Source organism: Phodopus roborovskii, unplaced genomic scaffold (assembly GCF_943737965.1).
Source record: "Phodopus roborovskii unplaced genomic scaffold, PHOROB, whole genome shotgun sequence".
NCBI lineage: Eukaryota > Metazoa > Chordata > Mammalia > Rodentia > Cricetidae > Phodopus > Phodopus roborovskii.
The window spans coordinates 1292500-1313122 of NW_026126583.1; the positions used below are offsets into that span (position 1 = coordinate 1292500).

Genomic DNA, 20623 nt, shown 5'->3' on the forward strand with positions numbered 1-20623 from the left:
GACAGAGAGAGAGAGAGAGAGAGAGAGAGAGAGAGAGAGAGAGAACATTAAAGAGGGAGCCAATATTGGTTTGAAGAAAAAATTGAACACAAAGAAAGGTCTAGAGAACTACATGACTGCTGCCTGCCAACTAACAATTTGAGCTTTCCTGGAAAGGCTACTATAAATGCCTTTCCTGGAGAGTGAGATCAACAACTAACTTATCCATGGAGCCCTCAACTAATGTCTGTTGGAAACAGGAGCAAATACTCATACATAAACACTGAGTCGAGGTAGAACCCAGATGCAGATGGAGGGGACAAGACCAGGCGGCAGAAACACATAGAGACAGCTTACCTGAACAAGGAGGAGCTAATGGGCCACCAGTCTGATAGCTTGGAAGCCCGCATGGGTCTGACTCAGCCCCCCTTGAATATGGGTCTCAGCCAGAAAGACTGAGCAGTCTAAGGGACCTCAGACAATGGAGTCGGGATGTATTCCTGGTTCACAAAAGTACTTTGGGGACACATCCCCCATGGAGGGATAACTGCCTTAACCTAGAGACAGGAGATAAACTCTAGTCCCTACTTCATATGACCTGTCAGATGTACATGACCTCAACTAGACGGCATCCCCTACATATGGAATTAGGGTAGGAGAGGAGGGGAGGGAGTTTAGAGTGCATGTGAGAGGGCAGAGAGGGTATAAGGGAGTGAAGGAGGGAAGGAGGAAGGGACAGAGGGAGGGTGAGAGGGAGGGAGGGATAGGGAACTGGGATCAACATGTAAAATAATATATTAACTTTAAAAAAATGCTTTGACTCCAAAATTTAAGTTCAAGGACAAGTTACTGGGGAAAAGGATTTCTATTTTTGTTTCCACAGAAAATGAAAAGCTGTGGATTCCTTCCAGACTAATGTGGTTTGATCAAGCCATACCGCCTGAAACTGAGTACCAGGTGATCCTACATTCAAAGCAGCTGGACAAAGCAGCCTTACAGACTACAGCCAGGATTTCTGCATCTTCTTAGAATCCCCCATGACAGCGCCCCTTAACAGCAGGAAGTAGTTAGGAAAGAAGGAAGCCCAAGTTCCCAAATATTTTTTATAAATGTTTGTTTTCATTTAAATGGACTTGGTTATATAAAATGAATATATATATAAAAAAGAAATTAAATGCTTTTTTTAAAAATATGACTGTTGTAATCTCAAACTGCTTGAAAAAATAAAAATAAGGACATTATTTCATATAAGCATAATGCAATCTTTCTAATACTTCTCAAGTAAAACCCTGATTTCTATTCCTACTTGTCTTGTTTTCACATGTATCTATTACTTATTTTAAGTTTGAAATGTAATTATAACACAACACAATGATTTTGAAGGTGTACTTAATATTGACTATGAACTCATGCATAACTCTGAAAAGGTTAGAAGGAACTGTTAGTATTAAATTTATAGTTAAAATTCTATATTCTGATGTACATTTTAATATTTTTATTGTTAATTTATTATTTACTTTCCAGTCCCAGTTCATCTCTTACCTCTCCTCCTGCTCTCTCCTTGACACGCACCTCCCTTTTGTTTCCCAGGAAGTCTATTAAATATGTCCCATTATTTACACACCCCTGTGTTTAGCCTGAGCAAGACATATAGAATAAGCTCCACTAAGTCAGTTTGTGCATTAGAGCTAGATCTTGCATGGACTGCCAATGGTTGCATATATTGTTTCAGTGTTTTTTGTTTTTTTTTTTTGTTTGTTTGTTTTTTTTACCATTTGCTACTGACTACAGTATTATGCAGTGAGAATTCAGTGCATCCTTCAAGGGTTGTTTATCCCTTGAAGGACATACTTTATTTAGCAAGGCAATGAGGAATATTGTCAACAGAGATGCATATTTCAACCTTATGTGTAAGGTGAAGGTATCAGCTGTCCCCATTGCAGATTCTTGTATGAGGAGCTCTTTCCCTCTCACTACAGCTTGGGGATTTTTCCCACTACAGTGTGTTGTTTACTGGGCACATATTCTGTGAGTGGTCTGGAAGATGACGTTTCATTTAGCTAAACTAGGACATGCTCCATAACTGAATCAATTTGCCCTACAAGGACTGTAGACTCTTAAAAGCCTGCCTTGTTCCCTTTCTCCCTTTTACCTAAGAGTAAGTTCAAGCTAGATTAAAGGCTAATTGTAAAAGGAAACTTTACAACTTGCACAAGGTCAGAGTCATGGATGTCTACCAAGATTACTAAAAAAAAGCATGCTAATTCTTCACTTGTGTGTCTAATAGCAATAGAGGTGTGTCTTACAGTTGTCACTGGTCATTTTGTCCTCCCATGTATGATCATGATTCTGCTCCTATGGCTTTGAACCCCTGTGTTGTCCTGGTAATGGTTTAGATCCCTATCAGTTGCTCTAATAATGTGCTTTGGACCAGTGAGAGAATCTTCTGTATCACTTCAAGACTCCTGAAGGAGAAGCGTTTTTTGAATAGAAGAAGTTTGGAGAAGTCACAAGTAGGACACGATTATTAGAGTAGAAACAGACCAATAAAGAGCTCAGGAAACAAGAATGTAACCCTCAGATTGTGTGTGAAGTTACTACAAAAAACCTTTACCCCCCGCTTCACTCCTGACCATCATTTCATATTTGGGACCCTGGGCAGGGGCTGGAGCAGGTATTTTAGCCCTTACAAACATTGATATAACTCTATAAAAATTTTATGTTTAAGTAGATTATGAGACTTTGGTTTCCAGTCTTTCTTTGTTTTATAGAATTCTCAAGGCTCGTTCTTTTCTGAAACAATGTGTTAGTAACAATTAAAATGGTTGTGTATTTGTAAATCAATCTTACAATGCCATAATTTTTATATTGTTTATGTACCAAGATGGAAGCAGATATTTTAATTTTATATCACCCTAAACATACTTGGAATACCAGACTACAAAAAATATTATTTTGCAGAAATTTCCCCCTGAAATTCTGAATTAAAGTATTATTAAGATACAAGATTATTACTTAAAAAAATGTGACTTTGGTATCAACTTTGTGAATTTGAATTAAACACATTTTAGATGAACTCACTGTACACACTAAAGTGGGCATTAAACCATGTCAAATAACAGTGTTTTGTCTTCATCAAATGGACTGCAGTGTTTATTTTATCTGTGTATTTTTATTAAATAATTACATCAGTTTAGAAAATTTTGTACATTTTTGGAGATTTTAAATTTTCAATAGATATATTTTTTATGTTCCTTTACAGTAAAGGAAACTGTCAGACACCCCCTTACCCAAGCACTCAAGTGAGTTTCCCTATGAATGAGTCAGCCACCATGTAGTACCTGCTGACATGGTAACTGCTACCATTGCCTCCCCTGTATTTACTACAAAGAAGCACGAGGCAGGTTTGTATTGTATGATATTCTAACAGGTTACTTGTAAAGATTTACAACAAAGGGCATATTCAATCCAGGCATGGGCCCAGCACTGAAATGGAAAAGTGGATATAAGCTTCAATTCCTAACCAAGAAGCTCTGCCCAGCTAGCATCTACTTTCAAATTAAAAAAGGAGGTTTCTTTAATAAATTCTCAGACTCCATGCCCAACAGTGTATGGCCAACACAAATTACCTCAATGGTGGTATTTTTGTAGAGTTTTGTTGTTGTTGTTGTTGTTGTTGTTTTTTCTGATTTTATAATATTTTGTTTGAGTATTGTGGTTTCCAATTTAGTGCTTCTATGACTTTTGGATTTCACTCTCTCAATCCCCCCTCTCTCTCTTTATCTCTCTCTCTCTCTCTCTCTCTCTCTCTCTCTCTCTCTGTGTGTGTGTGTGTGTGTGTGTGTGTGTGTGTATGAGTATTACTTCTTGTGTCTAATTTTTTTTTAATTTTCTTTGTTTGCTTTCCTTTTTTGGTTCTATAAAGGGAGAATGAAGGAATGGTGTTGTATGAGTGGGGAGATAGAATTGCTCTGGGAGTATTTTGGGGAGAGAAATTGATAAAAAAAATTGTATGAAAATATATTTTAACTTTAAAGCTATATGCATATATGAATTACAGCAGGGGCTAAATAGATGGCTTAGCCTGTATAGTGTTAGCTATTTTTAAAAAAGGGCATTAGTTTGAATCCCCATAACCCCTTGCAAATTCATATATGGTGGCACTAGACTGTAATACTTGGACAAGATGGACAAAAAGAGGCAAAAGAATTCCTGAAGCTCATCAGCAAGCATTACTAGCCAAATTGATGAGCTTCAGTTTCAGGAATGGAAAATGTCCTAAATTATTGAAGTGAACAAAAAGGATGGCATTGACATATACTTTTGACCTGTATGTGCACCCATATTGACACATACATATAAACATACACAAATACAAAAACTGAAACAGCACAAACCTAAAGTACACTTAACCACAAAAATGTCACAGAGAGGCCCAGGTTTGGGGCAACAACTTGAGACTTTGATGGGTGTCCAAACCCTAAAGTGCCCTTAAGCCACAAATTATCTCAGGTTAGAAAAGTATAATTAGATAGCACAAAAGAAATTAATGATACTTCTTGATTTTTACAAAGAAACTCATTAAGACAAAATTAGAAAACAACTTGACTAGTAATTGTGTTCTATATCACTTTCCTAGTTTACAATATGTACTTAAATGTTTGGTTGTGAGCCTAGCCTTTAACTGCTGAGCTATCTCTCCAGACCTAATAATACATACTTAGGGTACTAATATTAGGGTAACTGAACTTTGGAACAGTAGTCTACAATTCATTTCTAAGCTTAAAATAACTTAGAATGTTTTAAATATGTATCTTCACTTGACCAATAAAGAAATTAAACCAAATTGTTTCAATGGCTTGCTCAAAATAACAAGAAACATGACAGCTTTAATTTGTGCTTCTGCTTCTTGGTTTTCCTGCTTGATTAGATCCTCCAGTAAAATTTTCAAAGGCGTTGTCCAATTCCTAGGAGGATAAGTCACTTATTTCTTTTTACCTTGGTTTAAAGAATGTATGTAAAATATTAAACAATGTAAGACATATGGATGTTCATGCAAACATAATGATAGTGCACATTACAAAAAGATCTAATCTACATTTCTGTTTATGTCATGGCTTCTATACTTAAAACCTCAGTGGAAATATATATATATATATATATATATATATATATATATATATATATAATTTGTGTATAACGTGCTACATACCTCATTTTTGCCAATTCTGTTACTAAATACATGGCAAACAGAATGTCAATAAGCATAAAGAGACATGAAAGTGAGCAAAATCACCGAGTCATTTTGCAGCAGAGGCAGAATAGAGAAATTTCATCTAAAACTATATGATTGTCTACAATCCAATCTATACCTGAAAGTTCCCCTACCCTCCAACTGTTAATTTTATAGTTCTCCAATAGTCTATAGGATTTGTCATTTTCATTTATAAATTTAAGGCATGAAGATGGCAAAATGCACCTAAATAATTGTGTGTTTCTTCATTTTACTATGACATTAAGATATATTCTCTTTCCAACATTTAAAAAACTTACCAAACACAAATTTTCAATTATTGATTTCATGTAGAGAAAATTCATCTATTTCCTTATCGTGATCTTGGATTGTTGTGAGCTAAAAAATAGCTGCCTGGAAGTGTTTCTTTAAAAACATGAATTCATTAGCATCTCACAGAGCTAATCTATGTCTAAATTCTTTTGAAATCACCAGGAATTCCAGGCTTCCTTCAGTAAGCTAAGAAAATAAGAGTAAGATTTTCACCAACTAACTGGTTATAGAGATACTATAGAAACTATGTGCTATGTGTTCCTGAAAAAGAAATAGAAACAAAAAATATATACCAGTGATTTCACTAAGTTTTTATCTTACTGTAGACAACATGTTTGATTAGAGGACAGTTTTCTTTTTAACATATTCTTTTTTTTTTAAAGATGATTCCTTTTTTATTGATATGCATATTGGTTTATTATTTAAATACATGAAAGTTAGAAATCCATCCAATTATGTGTCCTTTAACAACAGAGCAAGGATATATCCTGAGAAGTTTGCCATTAAACTATTCTATTAGGAAAACATCATAGAATAATATGGTATACCCCACTAAAGACTGTGGTGGTTACATTCTACCAACCTGACACAGGCTAGGGTGATCTGGGAAGAGGGAACCTAAAAATGCTTCCGACACCTTGGCCTATAGGCAAGTCTGTGGGGCTTTTTAATATATTCTTTTACTCTACAGCTCACATAACATCTATTTAATATGAAGATGTTATTCTCCTTTTGTGTGCTTTGTTTTTAAGGATGCAACTTATTTTTGTAGTGAAATTTTCTTTCCTGTAGCAGTGAGTGCTGTCATCATGTTTGGAGACACTGAAGTTTCTGAAGAAGATGACCGAGGAATGCTTACCCACCCTGCCAATTTAAAGGAAAGCGAGTCAGGAATATGGCATTTCTATGAATTTCATTTCTGCTAGGTATTAGGTATAAATTCTCCCTGAATGAGTAAAGAAAAAAAAAGGGGAGAAGCATAAAAAAGGCAAGAGTGATGTTAGCAATGAGGGAAGCTGACTGTGGAAGTTACAGGAAGCACATATTTCTGTGAAAGTAATGGCCTGGGGTGCAGCCATCAGCTGGTAGCCCATTACAGTTAGCAAAAATGAAAACCACTTAACACCTGGGACAGAGTCTTCATAGATTTGTAGAATCTAGACAGATTTTTTTCCTTTTTTTTTTTTTTTTTTTAGGTCAGGAGGTTAGGGCACGTTAAGTGACAAATACCAATGTGAGGGGAAAAGTGTGCTGAAAAACTACACCAGTGACATAGTGACATGTGTTGTGTGGGGAATGGGTCTTCTGTGTAAAGAAAACAGATCCACTGTGACACTCCAAGAGGAAGAAGAAAGGCCTTTTGACTCCATTGCCTCTGCAAAGAATTTAAATTATAAAAAATGCTACATAGCATTAATTAACCCCAGGAAAAGCACACTGTTATTCGTTATTCTAAACAGAACTCAATCGTGGGAATATTGGGAATTTTCTTTAATTCTATGTACATTTAGGATGAATAATTTATCAGTTTCTTTTGTATAAAAAGTGATTATTGCTTAATCTAAATATATTTTAAATGATATTTTTATATTTAACTTATGTGCATGTGTAAGTATTTGTAGAGATTTGGGCACATTTGTATAGAGCCATGGAAACCAGAAATCTGTGGACTTTCCAACTGTAATATATAATTCTTTGATATTTACATATAGTTTTTTACTTAAGGAAAATTCAATTCCCTGGTCCAAACTGAGTCCTGACATTAACACTTTCTCTCTTTCTGTTTCCCCTAAAGAATCGATCAGTATCCTAAACACTACAAAGAAATTGTAAATATTAAGAAATGACTTTGAACTATATATTCATTAACAATGTGAACAAAATTACCATTATAAAATATCTAATACCCTTTCTTCATCTTTCAAATGAAAAATTCCTGATTTTTCAACAATTGTCTTAGTAAACTAAGCTACATTTTCTGAGGAATATACAGTAAAAGTAGTTATATGGAAGGGAAGGACATATACTGCTGTATACTTTACTTAGTGATCTATCTTATTCAGAAAGCTCTTAGCAGTACTGAGTGCCACACTGAGGAATTTAGGATGACTTAATACTTTGAAAAGTCTAGAGCCTGGGAATAAGGACTAAAGAAAGTAGAGCAGGAGGCTATGATCATTTGACATAATCTTTAGGTCACTGAGTTCTCAAAGTTACATTTTCTATCCATATATATATATATATATATATATATATATATATATATATATTTTCTCAATTTGGCTGCCAAAAACCACAACTACATGCACCATAAACTGCTTGTCATTTGTCTAATAGCATCCCAAATTCAATTCTACCCATGTTCATATTTAATGTAAAGAACATTTTCAAAAGCAAAAAAAAAAAATAAATAAATAAATAAATAAATAAAAATGACAGTTCTATCAAGAGAAAGTAACTAAGAAATTGGATTTGAACTGCTTATAATTGAAACCACATGGTCAAAGAATTTTATGTTGTAATCTGTTGTAATGATAACTATGGGAAAAGATAAGTATGGGTGTGAACATAATTCTCTAGCTTCTAGAGAATCCACTGTAATGTTTTGACAAAAGAGAAGATGTTTTCTTCCTTGACATAGGCACTTTTAAGTTGAGGATATACCTCTAAATAACTCTACAACTTCTAAATCATGTTCTTTTAAGTAGCAGACAAAAAAACACAGCATACAAAAGCCAGTAAAACTAATGGGGGACTACCTAAGAAGACAGAAGAAAGGAATTTCTTGAGATTATTAGGTGTGGCTTGGAATATGATCATAATTCATTATATACATGTATGAAAATGCCATAATAAATTCGTTTTGTCCAATTATTATAAACTGACAAAAAGCTTTCGGAATCAACTGGTGGAAGAAGCATATTACTTAATATTTCAGTGTGTCATCTTGTTCTAATTGTGGTAATAAGAGCTTAGAAACATTTTCCAATTATAATAAGACAGTGTTCTAATATTTAAGACAAGAGCATCACTCCTTAAGCTACGACTTCATTATTCCACCTGACACAGTAGTTAGTGACAGAAACATCATGAACTCTTTCAAAGAGGAATATTTTGTGCTTTTATCACTAAATAAAATATTAGCAGCTCTTCATCCAATCAGAGACATTGACAATAACCCTTTAAAACTTTGAAATGCCAAATGCCATACCTTGCCTACATAGAGGGGATCTGAACCCATATATTCCTCCAGCACGAAGAATTGATTCCACACCCAGCTGCGCTTAGTTCGGGACTTCCCTGGCTGGAAATACGGCTTGGATCTGGACCTTGGCAACTCAGCTTGACTCATCCCAGAGAAGCACAGGAAGAGAGCTATAAGCTGCAGAAAATGGCACAGCTCTACTTTGCCCAGCTTCATCTTTTTTTTTTCTTCCTTTTTGCTGTGTAAGAAAAGAACCTTGAAAAGAGAAAAGGCACAGTTCTAGCTGGCTTCGTAGCTTTTACCTCCAGCAGAGTGTCAGCTGGGAGTCCAGAGATGATAATTTGTAGAGTGCTAGACTGAGTGGAAGAGGTCAGCAGTACTGAGTAGCTGATGCCAAGGAATGGTGTAGCAGATACCTAGAACAAAGATAAGAGCTCATGTCAGAAACCAGGACATGTAATCATGACAAGAATTCAGTTCTTAACAATACTGAATTCCCCAAAATGATAATACATACACTGAGAAAATTACAATAATAGTAGCAACTGCTACTTGTAGAATTGTATTTGTTCCACAACACCATTTCCATGCTTTTTTCTAGGGCATTGCATTTAGTCATATGATATTCTCTACACAAACACAGAGCATCATTTCAAAACCTAATTTCCAGCTCTATAGATCTTACTGTCAAGTTGGTGTTAGAATGTGAAACTAAATATCATAAAGCAGGGATTTAAGCAAATGCGAAGGATATATGCTAGTTTCAGTCTCTCCAGTGTAACTCAAAGAGAAATAAAGTACATGGTGACTCACAACTGACTGATTCTGAGTCACAGAACATGAGCTGTTTTGACGTGTTCTCGTTTGATTCTGATCATCTGAAAAGCTCAGTGACTTCCCTTTTCTAGTCTTCAAACTCATTGCCATATGCAGCATGCAACATGGTATGTATGCTAGTTTATTTAGTCATTTGCTAGTCCACGAATCTTCATTAAATACTTTATAATATGAATACCAAATAGTGGCCTTCCTCTGTAAGGAGTTACAGAATTGACTCATAATGCATAAGAAATAGGCAAGAAAACAACTATATTTGTGAATCTTATTGATTTTTGGCTTGTAACCATGTAGTGCTCCAGGGACAGCATAGGAAAATAATCCTTACTCTTGTGTCTATTTACTGCAGGCACAGAGTTCTGATTATGCAAGAGATATAAAAAAAGTTACAAAATCAACCTCATTATATACTCCCATAACACTTAGGGATAAGAATTTACTACAAGATTTTCATTTAAATCAGTATGTTGCACTCTGAAAATTCATTTTACATCCTATAAATAAATCAACGGGATAAATGTAAGATATATATATATATATATATATATATATATATGATAAATATAAAAGGCTCTCTTCTTTCTCCCTATCGTTATCTCTGTATGTATATATGTTGTGTATGTATGGTATATGTGTGTGTGTTGAAAGCAGATAAAATATCCACAACACACAAACCAAAAGTTCCCTACATATTAAAGAAGAAAAGGAATTCTCCTCAGAATTTTCTCAATTTTTCATAAATTTAACTATCTACTCTGCAACAAGAATGCCTACCAATCAGTAAACAAATGCTTTAGACAATGAAACATTTTAAAAAAAAAACATTATATAAAATAGAACAAGCATGAACATAGAATTATCTAAAATTATTGAGAATATAAAGCAGTCCATTCACAAGTAGAGCAAAAAAAAAAAAAAAAAAAAAAACAACAACAACAACAAAAGTACAACTGACCTTTAAAACACTATAAAAAAAACATATCTCTAAAATGTTTTGGTATTCCACAGTGGATTTCAGAATGATCCAACATTCAAAAAATAATTTATTCTGCTACTTGAAAGAGGTACTTCTATTAAGCCATAGGAACTATAGCCTGCAATGAATTCAAGGTCACCAAATCTGGTGACCAAATGCAAGGTGAAATAGAGAGCAGAAGAGCAGAAAGGGAAAGAGGGGTGGGAGAATTAAATTACAAAAACACAGAGACAGGAAACCTAATCTGCAACAGAGTGGATTAAAACTGCTCTTGATCCATTATGTGTTTTAAACATAGTGAATTAGCAAGAATAGTAAAAGCAAGCACAACGGTGCAGTGAGCTTGGGTAAACAAGTCTGCCTCTCCTGCACATAGCAACAGACTACATTTCTGGGCACAAAAAAAGATGATCTGGTCAAAGAAGTCAGATGGGAAAACAACAAGGAAGAATTCCAGTTTCTCTGCTCTCACTTCTTCAGAGAAATTAAATTTTTCATTAAAAGCATATTTCTAGCTAAGACAAATAAATAAATAAATGTAAGTTAACCAAATTATGATGCATAGATTATGGAACGCCTTAGAGGACTATGTGACATTGTTTCAGCATAAAATATATGCAAATTTTAAAATAAATAAATAAAATTAACAACAAATTATATTTGGAATTCAGAACTTGGGATGTTAGTTCCAAATATATGCTAGCAACAAATATGAACATTTCTGTTCAACACACCTATATTAAACTTAAAGGTGCATAATTAAGTTCATGAGTCTAAACTCCTTGATCTATGATAGCAAAAATTAGAAGTAAGCTCCGAGTTAATATCTCAAGAACCTATGATGTAAATAATTGCATTAGCAAAAAGTTGAAATAGCATCTTGGTAGGAATACAAGACATTAGAAAATTCTAAGAATAGCGCTTGGTATACTTAAAGGAAATTAAAATAACTGTTAGAGTTATAATTATCATAATTATTTTCTGTGTTTGAAACAGCAGAAAATTAAGGTGAAATGGTGTTTTTTTTTTTTTTTTTTTTTTTTCATTATTACCAATTGTGGAATTATTTAGATACCAGTTACACAAAAGAAAAACATTCTAGAAAGAAAGATTTGATGACAGGGAACTACACACTCATGAACTAAAAACTGACACACTGTATTGAAACTTCAGTTGATTTAACTTAATCAGTTGTATCCACTGATGATGGGAGAGACCATAAAATTAATGATGTCAGATCACCAGGTTTTTTCTATGCAACCATAGATCCCTCTGTGGTTTCCTTTTCTTAATGTAAAAAATTAAAAGGCTGAAATAATTATCAGTACAAAATTTTAGATCTTTTTCCAGAGTGTTATTTTTAGGATTTTGACAATTGCTTAGAAGAAATATTGCAAGCTTTACTGTAAATTGAAAGATAATTTAAGATGAAGAATTTGAGAAATTTACAATGGAACCGGAATGTAAAGGAAGCACTTGGCCTTCTTCTGAAGCACAGTGTGCTCTGTACCAAGCATTGTTCAATTTACTTTTATTGTCTCTTAAAGATTATTTCTTTCCTATGTAAAAAACATTGTAGCTTCATCAAAGCAACTGGAATATAGATATGAGACTAAGCACCAAACACATCAAGACTCTTGAGATAATATAAATGAAGGGAAGGTATCCGAGAGTTTTATGCACTCTTGTTTAAACGAAGGATTTTAAAAGTAGGTAAAATGAGGGCTAAACTTGGTCCACAGGAACATACATTTTGTCATTGTAGCTATGGAATATAGAACAGGGGAGACATCCAGAAAAGTCTTTAGAGTGTCTGTATTTATTATAATACATTTAATATTAACTGTGGAAAATTAATTGCATAACAAGTCAATAAATTAATTCTCTGGTAACTCTAGAATGCTAATGAATATCAATCATTTTTTGTAAATATTTATAATGCATTCTGCTCTAGAATTCGAATTATTTGGCATGCTCTTTATTTTTTTATGCCTAAACTATTATACCAGGATAATTTAATTGTTTTGTATACAAGATTGGATGGTAGAATTCTGTTGTGTAAAGCACATAGATGTCTCTGTAATACCCTTTACAGAATTACTTTGCAAATCAGAAAATAGTATCTATATAATTGTGATCTGAACTTAGTATGTTCACATAATTTCATATATATATATATATATATATATACATATATATATATATTCAAGTTAAAATGACTGTGTAGCATTTCAGCATACTCATTGTGACCTGAGGTGCTTTTTATATAAGAAAAGAAAAGAACATTAACTTTTATTTCAGTAAAAATAAACAAAAATTAATAACAAACTTGGAGTTATTCCTGCATGTGGATGGCAAATAGAAACAGCTAAAATTTGAAATTTCATGTGTAACTTCTCCAACAGTCTTCCTGTGTTCTCATAGTATTTGTAATGCTGTCATAGCAACATTTATGCATGTGAATGATTATGAGCCCTGAACAAATTAATTTGTTGATATTTCATATCATGTTCAATATCATATCCTAAATTTGTGTCCCAAAATAAGAATGCTACATCTTGCCTTAGCTGTTACATACTTCACTGTTTTTCCTGCTGCCTTGTCCCCTCTCTGAGTTTCACATGTTCATGTAAGCACCTATGTCAGGAATATGCAGAGACTGCGGTGCCCATGCTTTAAGCTGGATATGCTGTCCTAGGTAGTCAGCTCGCTGAGGTTTTGAAAAACTGTCCTCTTTTCTACAGATGGCTCAGAAAAAAAAAATATAATCAAATGCACTGATATAAAGAAGAGATCATTTCTAGAGATTGCAATCATCTTTGGGATGACAGATTTGAAGTATTGTAACTCAGGAAAAAGAAGGAATTCCTTATTTCTAAGAAGAGGACAAAATAAGGTTCAGAGAAAACTGTTTACAGTGAGACTATACTAGCTGGAAATCTAAAAGTAAACTATTGAAGAAATTTAAAAATATCTTTGTTTGCTATTTCTACTTTAAGGTAAAGATTTATATTTTATTTATAATAATTTTTAGGTTTTCTGAGATTACATGAAAAAAATCACAAGTAATACAATGATAAGTATGATTTATTTATTAATCAGATAAATATTAAAGCATTGTTAAAGAAATTAAACATATTGAAGCACAGAGTAAAAAGGAAAATATGGAGCATCAAACAATCTGACACTATTTACTTAACTAAGATTAGTCATTTGAACTAATGTAACTGCATAAGCAACTGCTCTATATTAATTTCACCAAAGTTGTAAAGAATTATTTCAGAGTTGAGTGTTTATTATATATTTATGCTTACTAGAGAATATTATGTTATAAAGATGAATTCATTCCTAAAATTTTCTTGACTTTTACATTTCTTGTAGTTTCTACGAAACCACTTTTAAAAATATAAGCAATTATCTGTCATGCTCTTAATAAAATATTTTATTTGTAATTAGAAACAATGATTGAAGTTCCCTCCGTAAACAAAAAAATAGTAAAAGTTTTTATGGTTCTGAATATCAATCATCAATCATCAAAATTGCAAACAGCCTAGAGCTTTTGTCATCTGAATTAAAGTTATCACACATGATAACAACTGTAAAGTAGCTTATGTTCAGCTCCTGCACATTAGCAGACAACTATAACAGCTTTTAAAGCATACCTAAGAATGCATTAAGTGTTGGAGCTATGGCTCAGCCTTTAAAAGGCTAGGTTCACAGCTAAAAAAAAAAAAAAAAAAAAAAAAAAAAAAAACTGCACTGAGGTGCTCCCAGGGACTTCAGCACTTAGTAGGCTGAGGCAGGAGCATCAGCATTCAAGGTTATCTTATCTTATACACAGGCACACTGGTAAAAAACAAATATGAACAGCAGCTAAAAGATTGTTTGCCAATATAGACATGCAGTACAATGTTTTTTTCAGAAAACACACTGCGCTAAATACTTTACAAAAGAGTTGTGATGTGTGACCTTGGTTAAAAAGAAAGGAAAAAGTTTACTGGTTCATATTTTCTAGCAAGTAGAATGTATTTATTGAAGTCCACTATAAATAAGCAACAGGTTATCTCAATTTAACTTTTAATAACTTTTGCTTCCACAGCTTTACTAAAGTCTAGGCAAGGAACAATTTCTGACATTTGGAGTGTGCATCCTGGTTCTGAAACTGCTTTAAGATATAGTTACTGGATCCCACACTAGCATACAACATATTTTCTAATGAAAATATTGTTTTAAATACAGAGGATCCAGCACTTTAAAATTGGTACAATTCAAGATTCCATGAAATATAATAGTCCAAATGTAAGTATAATAGTTAGCCCTTTTTAGAAAAGTAATAGTACAATATTATATTTGAAAGCTGTTAATGCATTTAGTAGAATGGGCCATGAGAGCCAGATACAAATTTGTAACAGTTGCCTGACAAACACTTCAGGAATCTAAGTGTTATTCTTTTAGGTGTTTTGTTGTCTTATTAAAAAGCACTAATACCTAATCATAGTTATAAAATTAATAACTTAAGAATCATTGTACTGCAGGTCTATAGGAAGGAAACTGTCATGTCCAAGACTATCTTAAAGTTTTGGCACATTTTTAATGAATGCTTATGAAAGAAAAACAACACACTTGCTTAAAAGCAGAAATATAAGAACAGAAGTAATTAGGAGGTAGTGTACAGAATTAAGATTGAATTAGAGAATCTTTCACTACTGTTTTTTTAGTAAAGTTTGGAAAGGAGTCAGTCATTATGCAGATAGATTTTTAATAAGTTAAGCTGGAATTTTTAATATTTTGACTGCCATCTGAAGGACAGTGAAGGCTGAGTAAATGTAAAATGTTAAGTGATCTATTTTCTAGCATCTTTCTTACACTTTGTTAAGAAATAGACAATGCACAATACCAAAATTAAGATTATCTTCTCATGAATAAAATACCTGGGCAATCAAAAAGTAAGTTATTACACTAAGAAGTTGACCATTTCCACTGAATAGGAGAATAATATTTCACTGGGAATTTAAAAAAGAGGCCTTCAGTTTAGAATAGTATTTAAGAGTATAAAATGAGTAAATAGGAACAATTTGTCAAAATTACTAATGTACCAGTTGTAAATTATTAGTTGTTGCTATAAATTCTAAGCTATTATTATCACTGAATTTAATTTCACCATCTTAAGACTTACCAATTAACTGAATCTGTATACTATTTAAAGGTTTTCAAAAACATTCTGTGAGTTTAAAATGGGTGAAATTCCACACTTTTGTATTGTATATTTTGTATATATACATATACATGAATATATCTATATATACATATTACTTCATATACATAAATATATATTGTGTATATACACATACATACATATATACATACACATATACATACATACATATTTCATTTAGTGATCGTAGGAACTTTCTGTGATATGAGATTTCTCTGTAATGAAATCATGATGAAATTTATTAGCTCCCTCAGCCAGACAACATTATAACCACAGACCATCTCCTGCTAATTACTGGCCTAAGTACACACAGTCAGGGGCCCTAGAAATGAATCAGATAGGATGTAGTCTGCCTCTGCTTATCAAACATGTGCAAAAAACTTCTCAAAGTGAATTATGAAATTACTTTCACTGAAGTACTGACAACTTGTACTGTGAGAGAAAGAATTAAAAAGGAGACACATTGTTTATAATGAAGGAGCAGAGAAGCTTGTATAAATTGAAAAGTAAATAAAGTGACAAAATTCAGGTGTTACAAATTATTTTTGTAGTATCTTAATGGAGAATCTGTGCTGTCTTTGTATTTAATTCCTATAAGAAATCATTGCTCTCCCAATTTTAAATTTTAATTTGCCCTTGTATTTACCTTGTGTCAGGTGTGATTACCATGATTTCCATGAAAGGCTTCATTTTTCAGTGAATACTATACAAAATAGCAGGAAGTAAAATCTATAAGAATGAAAAATCTATACTATAATGAGAAATTAATGCATGGACAGACATCTGCATATTTGCTTGCTCTGGAAATTTTGTCAGTAAAGAATCCAACAGAATAACAAGGTGGGGGAGGGGGCAGTGATCAGAGTGGCTTCTCTGCAGAGCCAGAAAAGTCCCAGAGGAGGCACTGTTGCACTACTGGTCACAGCTAGATCTTCTGGGCTTGTTAGAGACAAGAGAGAGGGTCACACAGGGCTCTTGTCACGTGGCTTAATAGCTTGTCCTCAGCTCCCCTGCATCATCCCAGCCAAAAGCATCCGTCTCCATTTTCAACGAAGAAACACTTGCATCACAATCCCTTTGAAATTAACTGATGCATGATTGCTATTCTAGAAGTTTCTGAAACTCTCAATTTAAGCTATGGCTTTAAAACCTTTCAAGCAAATGCGAACATATTTTTTTATTTCCAACTGAGAGAGAAAGCACTGTGATAGGATGAAAGCTGTTAATACGATAAATGTAAACCCTTGTAAATCCAGGATTATTGAAATCATTCAACAATAAATATGCACAGCAGAGAACAAGTTATGGACTTAGTACTTTATAACGTTTTTCTGAAAGATCTAATAATATATTGAACATGAAACATAGATGTATTCACTTTTTGTTGTCTACATAGTCTGAGAAGTTTAGATCAGTGTTCCATTTAGAAACCAAAATACTGGATAATTGGAATCCTGGCAAGAAAATGATGACTGAGAGGAGACAGTGGTTTGATTTTTCAGACCAAAGAAGACTGAACAGTGGCCAGCAATATGTACTCTCATCTCTCTCTTCCCCATTGGATACTAAGATCCAGAGTCAATTCAGTTATTTACAAGAATATAGATGCCTTACAAGTATCCTTTCATAAAACATAAATAAATAAGAAAAGATAAAGGGAACAGCTCTCTGCTATTAAATCAATAAAAATAGACTTAAGAATAGTTGTGCATCTGTCAGCTGATACTTAACACAATGCCAATGACCTATCACAGTCGTTAATTACAATTATATATCACCCTGTGAACACACAATGACCTTTTAGTTACACTACAAAACTAAAATGCCTTCTAGAAGGGTGATGGGCTGTACTGCTTGCTTTATTTTTCTTTACACACACGCAGAATATCTTAAGCTTTCTCAGACTAAGCAATTAAAATTGGGTGTTACCTCACAGCACCCTGTTAGCCATCGAAAACTAACAGCACACAAGAAAAGTTGTTAGCCTGACTAGCGCCCAATCTGTAGCATTTTACTCCATACTTTCCAAAATAGCCCCAAAATGAATAAAAACATTTTAATTCATTTCTATTTCATATAGAAAAACAAGAAAAGTATTTTGGTCAACTAGTTCTTTAGAAAGACTGTGTTCTGGTGGGTTTCTGGGAGCTGCACATGTAATGGCTTTTTCTTCTTTAGCTCATCCTTTCCGTTAACTTCTCTTTATAAAGACTAAAAACTACTTAGATGCTGCTGAAAGTGCATCATTGCAAACTTTCCTTTATCAAAGCTTGCTATTTTTTAAAACACACTGTATGTGTGTGTGTGTTGTGTGTGTGTGTGTGTGTGTGTGTGTGTTGGCAATCTGCCTTTCACAATGTCAACATAATGACATTATTTTTTTACTCTCTGAAAAACACAGATACAAAGTTTTGTCCTCCGACTTCTGTATAAAAAACTGTCTGGGCACAGACACAATGAAGGATAAGTCTTACTTTTATAATATTGAATTTAGTACATTATCTAAAGTAGACAAAATATGTCTTGCAAAGGATAATGTGTTTCACAAATATTCACAATTTAGTACGAAGATTTTCAGTCTTGAGATGTTCAATCTACATTTTTTTTTTTGAACAGCTTATGATTTCCCCGGTGCTGGGTAAACTCATTTTAGTATTTTTTACTTACCTGAACTATGAAATCTAAGGAATCCGAAGGGTTAAGTTCCTAAAAGGTGAAGGCATTCAGAGCAAAGATCCTTTTGTATTAATCCACGCTAGAAGATTGAATGCCAGCAACTAGCCCTGTGCCAAGTGAACCCATGAAGAAGTCCAAGTCCAGCATGTGTTCCAGAAAAGCAGGGCGCCCTTTTCCAAGCTCACAAGTACTGTACAACCAGGAGGAGCTGTAGGCGAACCGTGCTGATGCACCCCACCAGCTGAATACTAATACAAGAAGGAGGGAGCAACCTTAAGTGATTTCCACATTCACACAAGGCCAAAGGAGTCCAGTGCAGACAGTTCAAAGGACTCCTGCTCCCACAGGCAGACACCTCCTTCCGCCCTCAGACCTCTCCCAAAGCCGGCGACACAGGCTGCCGGGAGTTGCGCCTGCATCAGTCCAAGGTCCAGGGACTGGTCCGCTGGGTACCGATTTGAGGACAGCCTTGCAGTAGTTGGCTGTTTACCTCTGGGTCTAGGACTGGGTTGGGATTAGCTCTCACCCTACTTCCTTCCAGGTGCACCTGGTGTCTGTCAACACTGCTTTTCCGGCTAAGCGCAAGAAAGCTCAGTCCTCCCGCCTGTCCTGCCTGGCAGAGGCACGTCTCACGACAGGACGCAGCAACTTGAGAACGCCGCGGGAAACTCCACACGGATACCCCTGCTGTCTGCTCACAAATCTGTCCTGCTCCCCGCGGTGCGCTTCGAGGGCTCGGCTCTGCCCTGGCACCCTCCCCAGCCCCAGCCCGACTTACACTCACCTGGGTCCTCGCTACCCTATCAGTCTTGTCAAACCCCTGAAACAACAGCGTTTGCATCCAAAGGGTGCACGCTTGGCAATGGAGATGGGGGAGGGGCTGGGAGGGGGAGGGACCCGCGGGAGCCCAGAGACGCAGTGCTTGCCGCTATGCGCGCCAGGCGGACAAGGAGGCACCAGATTCGCACCTGCTCTGCCGGGGCCACCCGCTCTTCCTCCAATCACAGCGCACTCCGTGGGTCGCCGGCACCCTGCGGGGCCTTTAATGTCAGAGTCTTGCTCCCTGCGGAGTCTGGTACACCCCTCCGGTCCCCCTCGTCCCCCAACACACACACAACACACACACACTCACACCTCAGGACCCCCTCGTCCCCCAACACACACACACACACACACACACACACACACACACACACACACACACACACACACGCACACACACATACAAGCTAGCTCTGCACGGTAGCCTCGGGTACTAAATCAGGAACCAACGGGAACGCGCACCCCCGGAGAGGGCGAGCGCTGGGGACAAACAGAGGGCGCGCAGGGCCGGCCGGGGGTGAGCACATCCCAGTGGGTGACCACTGACAACACCTGGAGGGAGAAGCAACTGAGACTTAGGAGCCCCTGGAAGGGTTGTTGACTGTTCTCTCCAAAAGGGAGCCTTTTGGCCGGCAGGCGCGCTCACACACCCACATCCGCGCATCCTCCTGAACCTCCTGACTGACTAACTGTGCAGATGGATTCCTTCGCAGGGAAATAAAGAAGTCGGTTGAAAGTGGGAGGGCCTCAAGCTTCCTTCTCATTTCTCCCTGCCCCAAAGTATTTGCATCTGAAAGCAAGAAAGTGGGGGAAGTTTTGTGTTTCTAGGATTGTTTCTTTCTCTTTTCTTATTTTTTTTTTCAAGTGCCCCCAATCCCCAGCCTGTCTAGGACACAAAGGCCATCATAAAACTAGCCAGAACTTAAAATTTTCTTGTCAGATAGTCTTGCCTTTTCATTTTCCTCGGACTGCCTTACTTTTACTTCCTTTTTTTGGAGAAAATGTCCCTCCTGCTGTGCTCTCTAAGGCAAAACTTCCGAAGTGTGTGAATTGCAAGCAGGGTGGAATCCATGAGGGTGCTGAGGCCAGCAAGAGGGGAAATAGAGAGTAGCTAGGCTTTTATTCAGAATACATATCACACAATGAAACATGCTTTGCTTGCCTCTCTTGGGTGCTTGATTTAACCTGGTGACTTGCTGTTTGGTCACAGAGATGAGATTTGCACAGATCAGTATCAAATCCATTGGTTTTCCTTTTACCCGTTAATCTAATGGACTCCTTCTACTTACTCAGTTTAAGCAACGGTTCCACAAGAGAAGAAAAGACTTGTCCACCTGTCTCTGATTC

General features: G+C 35.5%; 1 protein-coding gene across 1 annotated transcript in view; it reads right to left on the minus strand.

Annotated features, from left to right (window-relative positions):
- Cdh7 (cadherin 7) overlaps nt 1-9153 on the minus strand; it is a 151325-nt gene extending 142172 nt beyond the window's left edge. Inside the window, exon 1 of the mRNA XM_051203901.1 lies at nt 8757-9153. Coding sequence (XP_051059858.1) covers nt 8757-8966 — 210 coding nt within the window. The 5' untranslated portion in view covers nt 8967-9153. The remainder of the gene's footprint in view (nt 1-8756) is intronic.
- Nucleotides 9154-20623: the final 11470 nt, after the last annotated feature.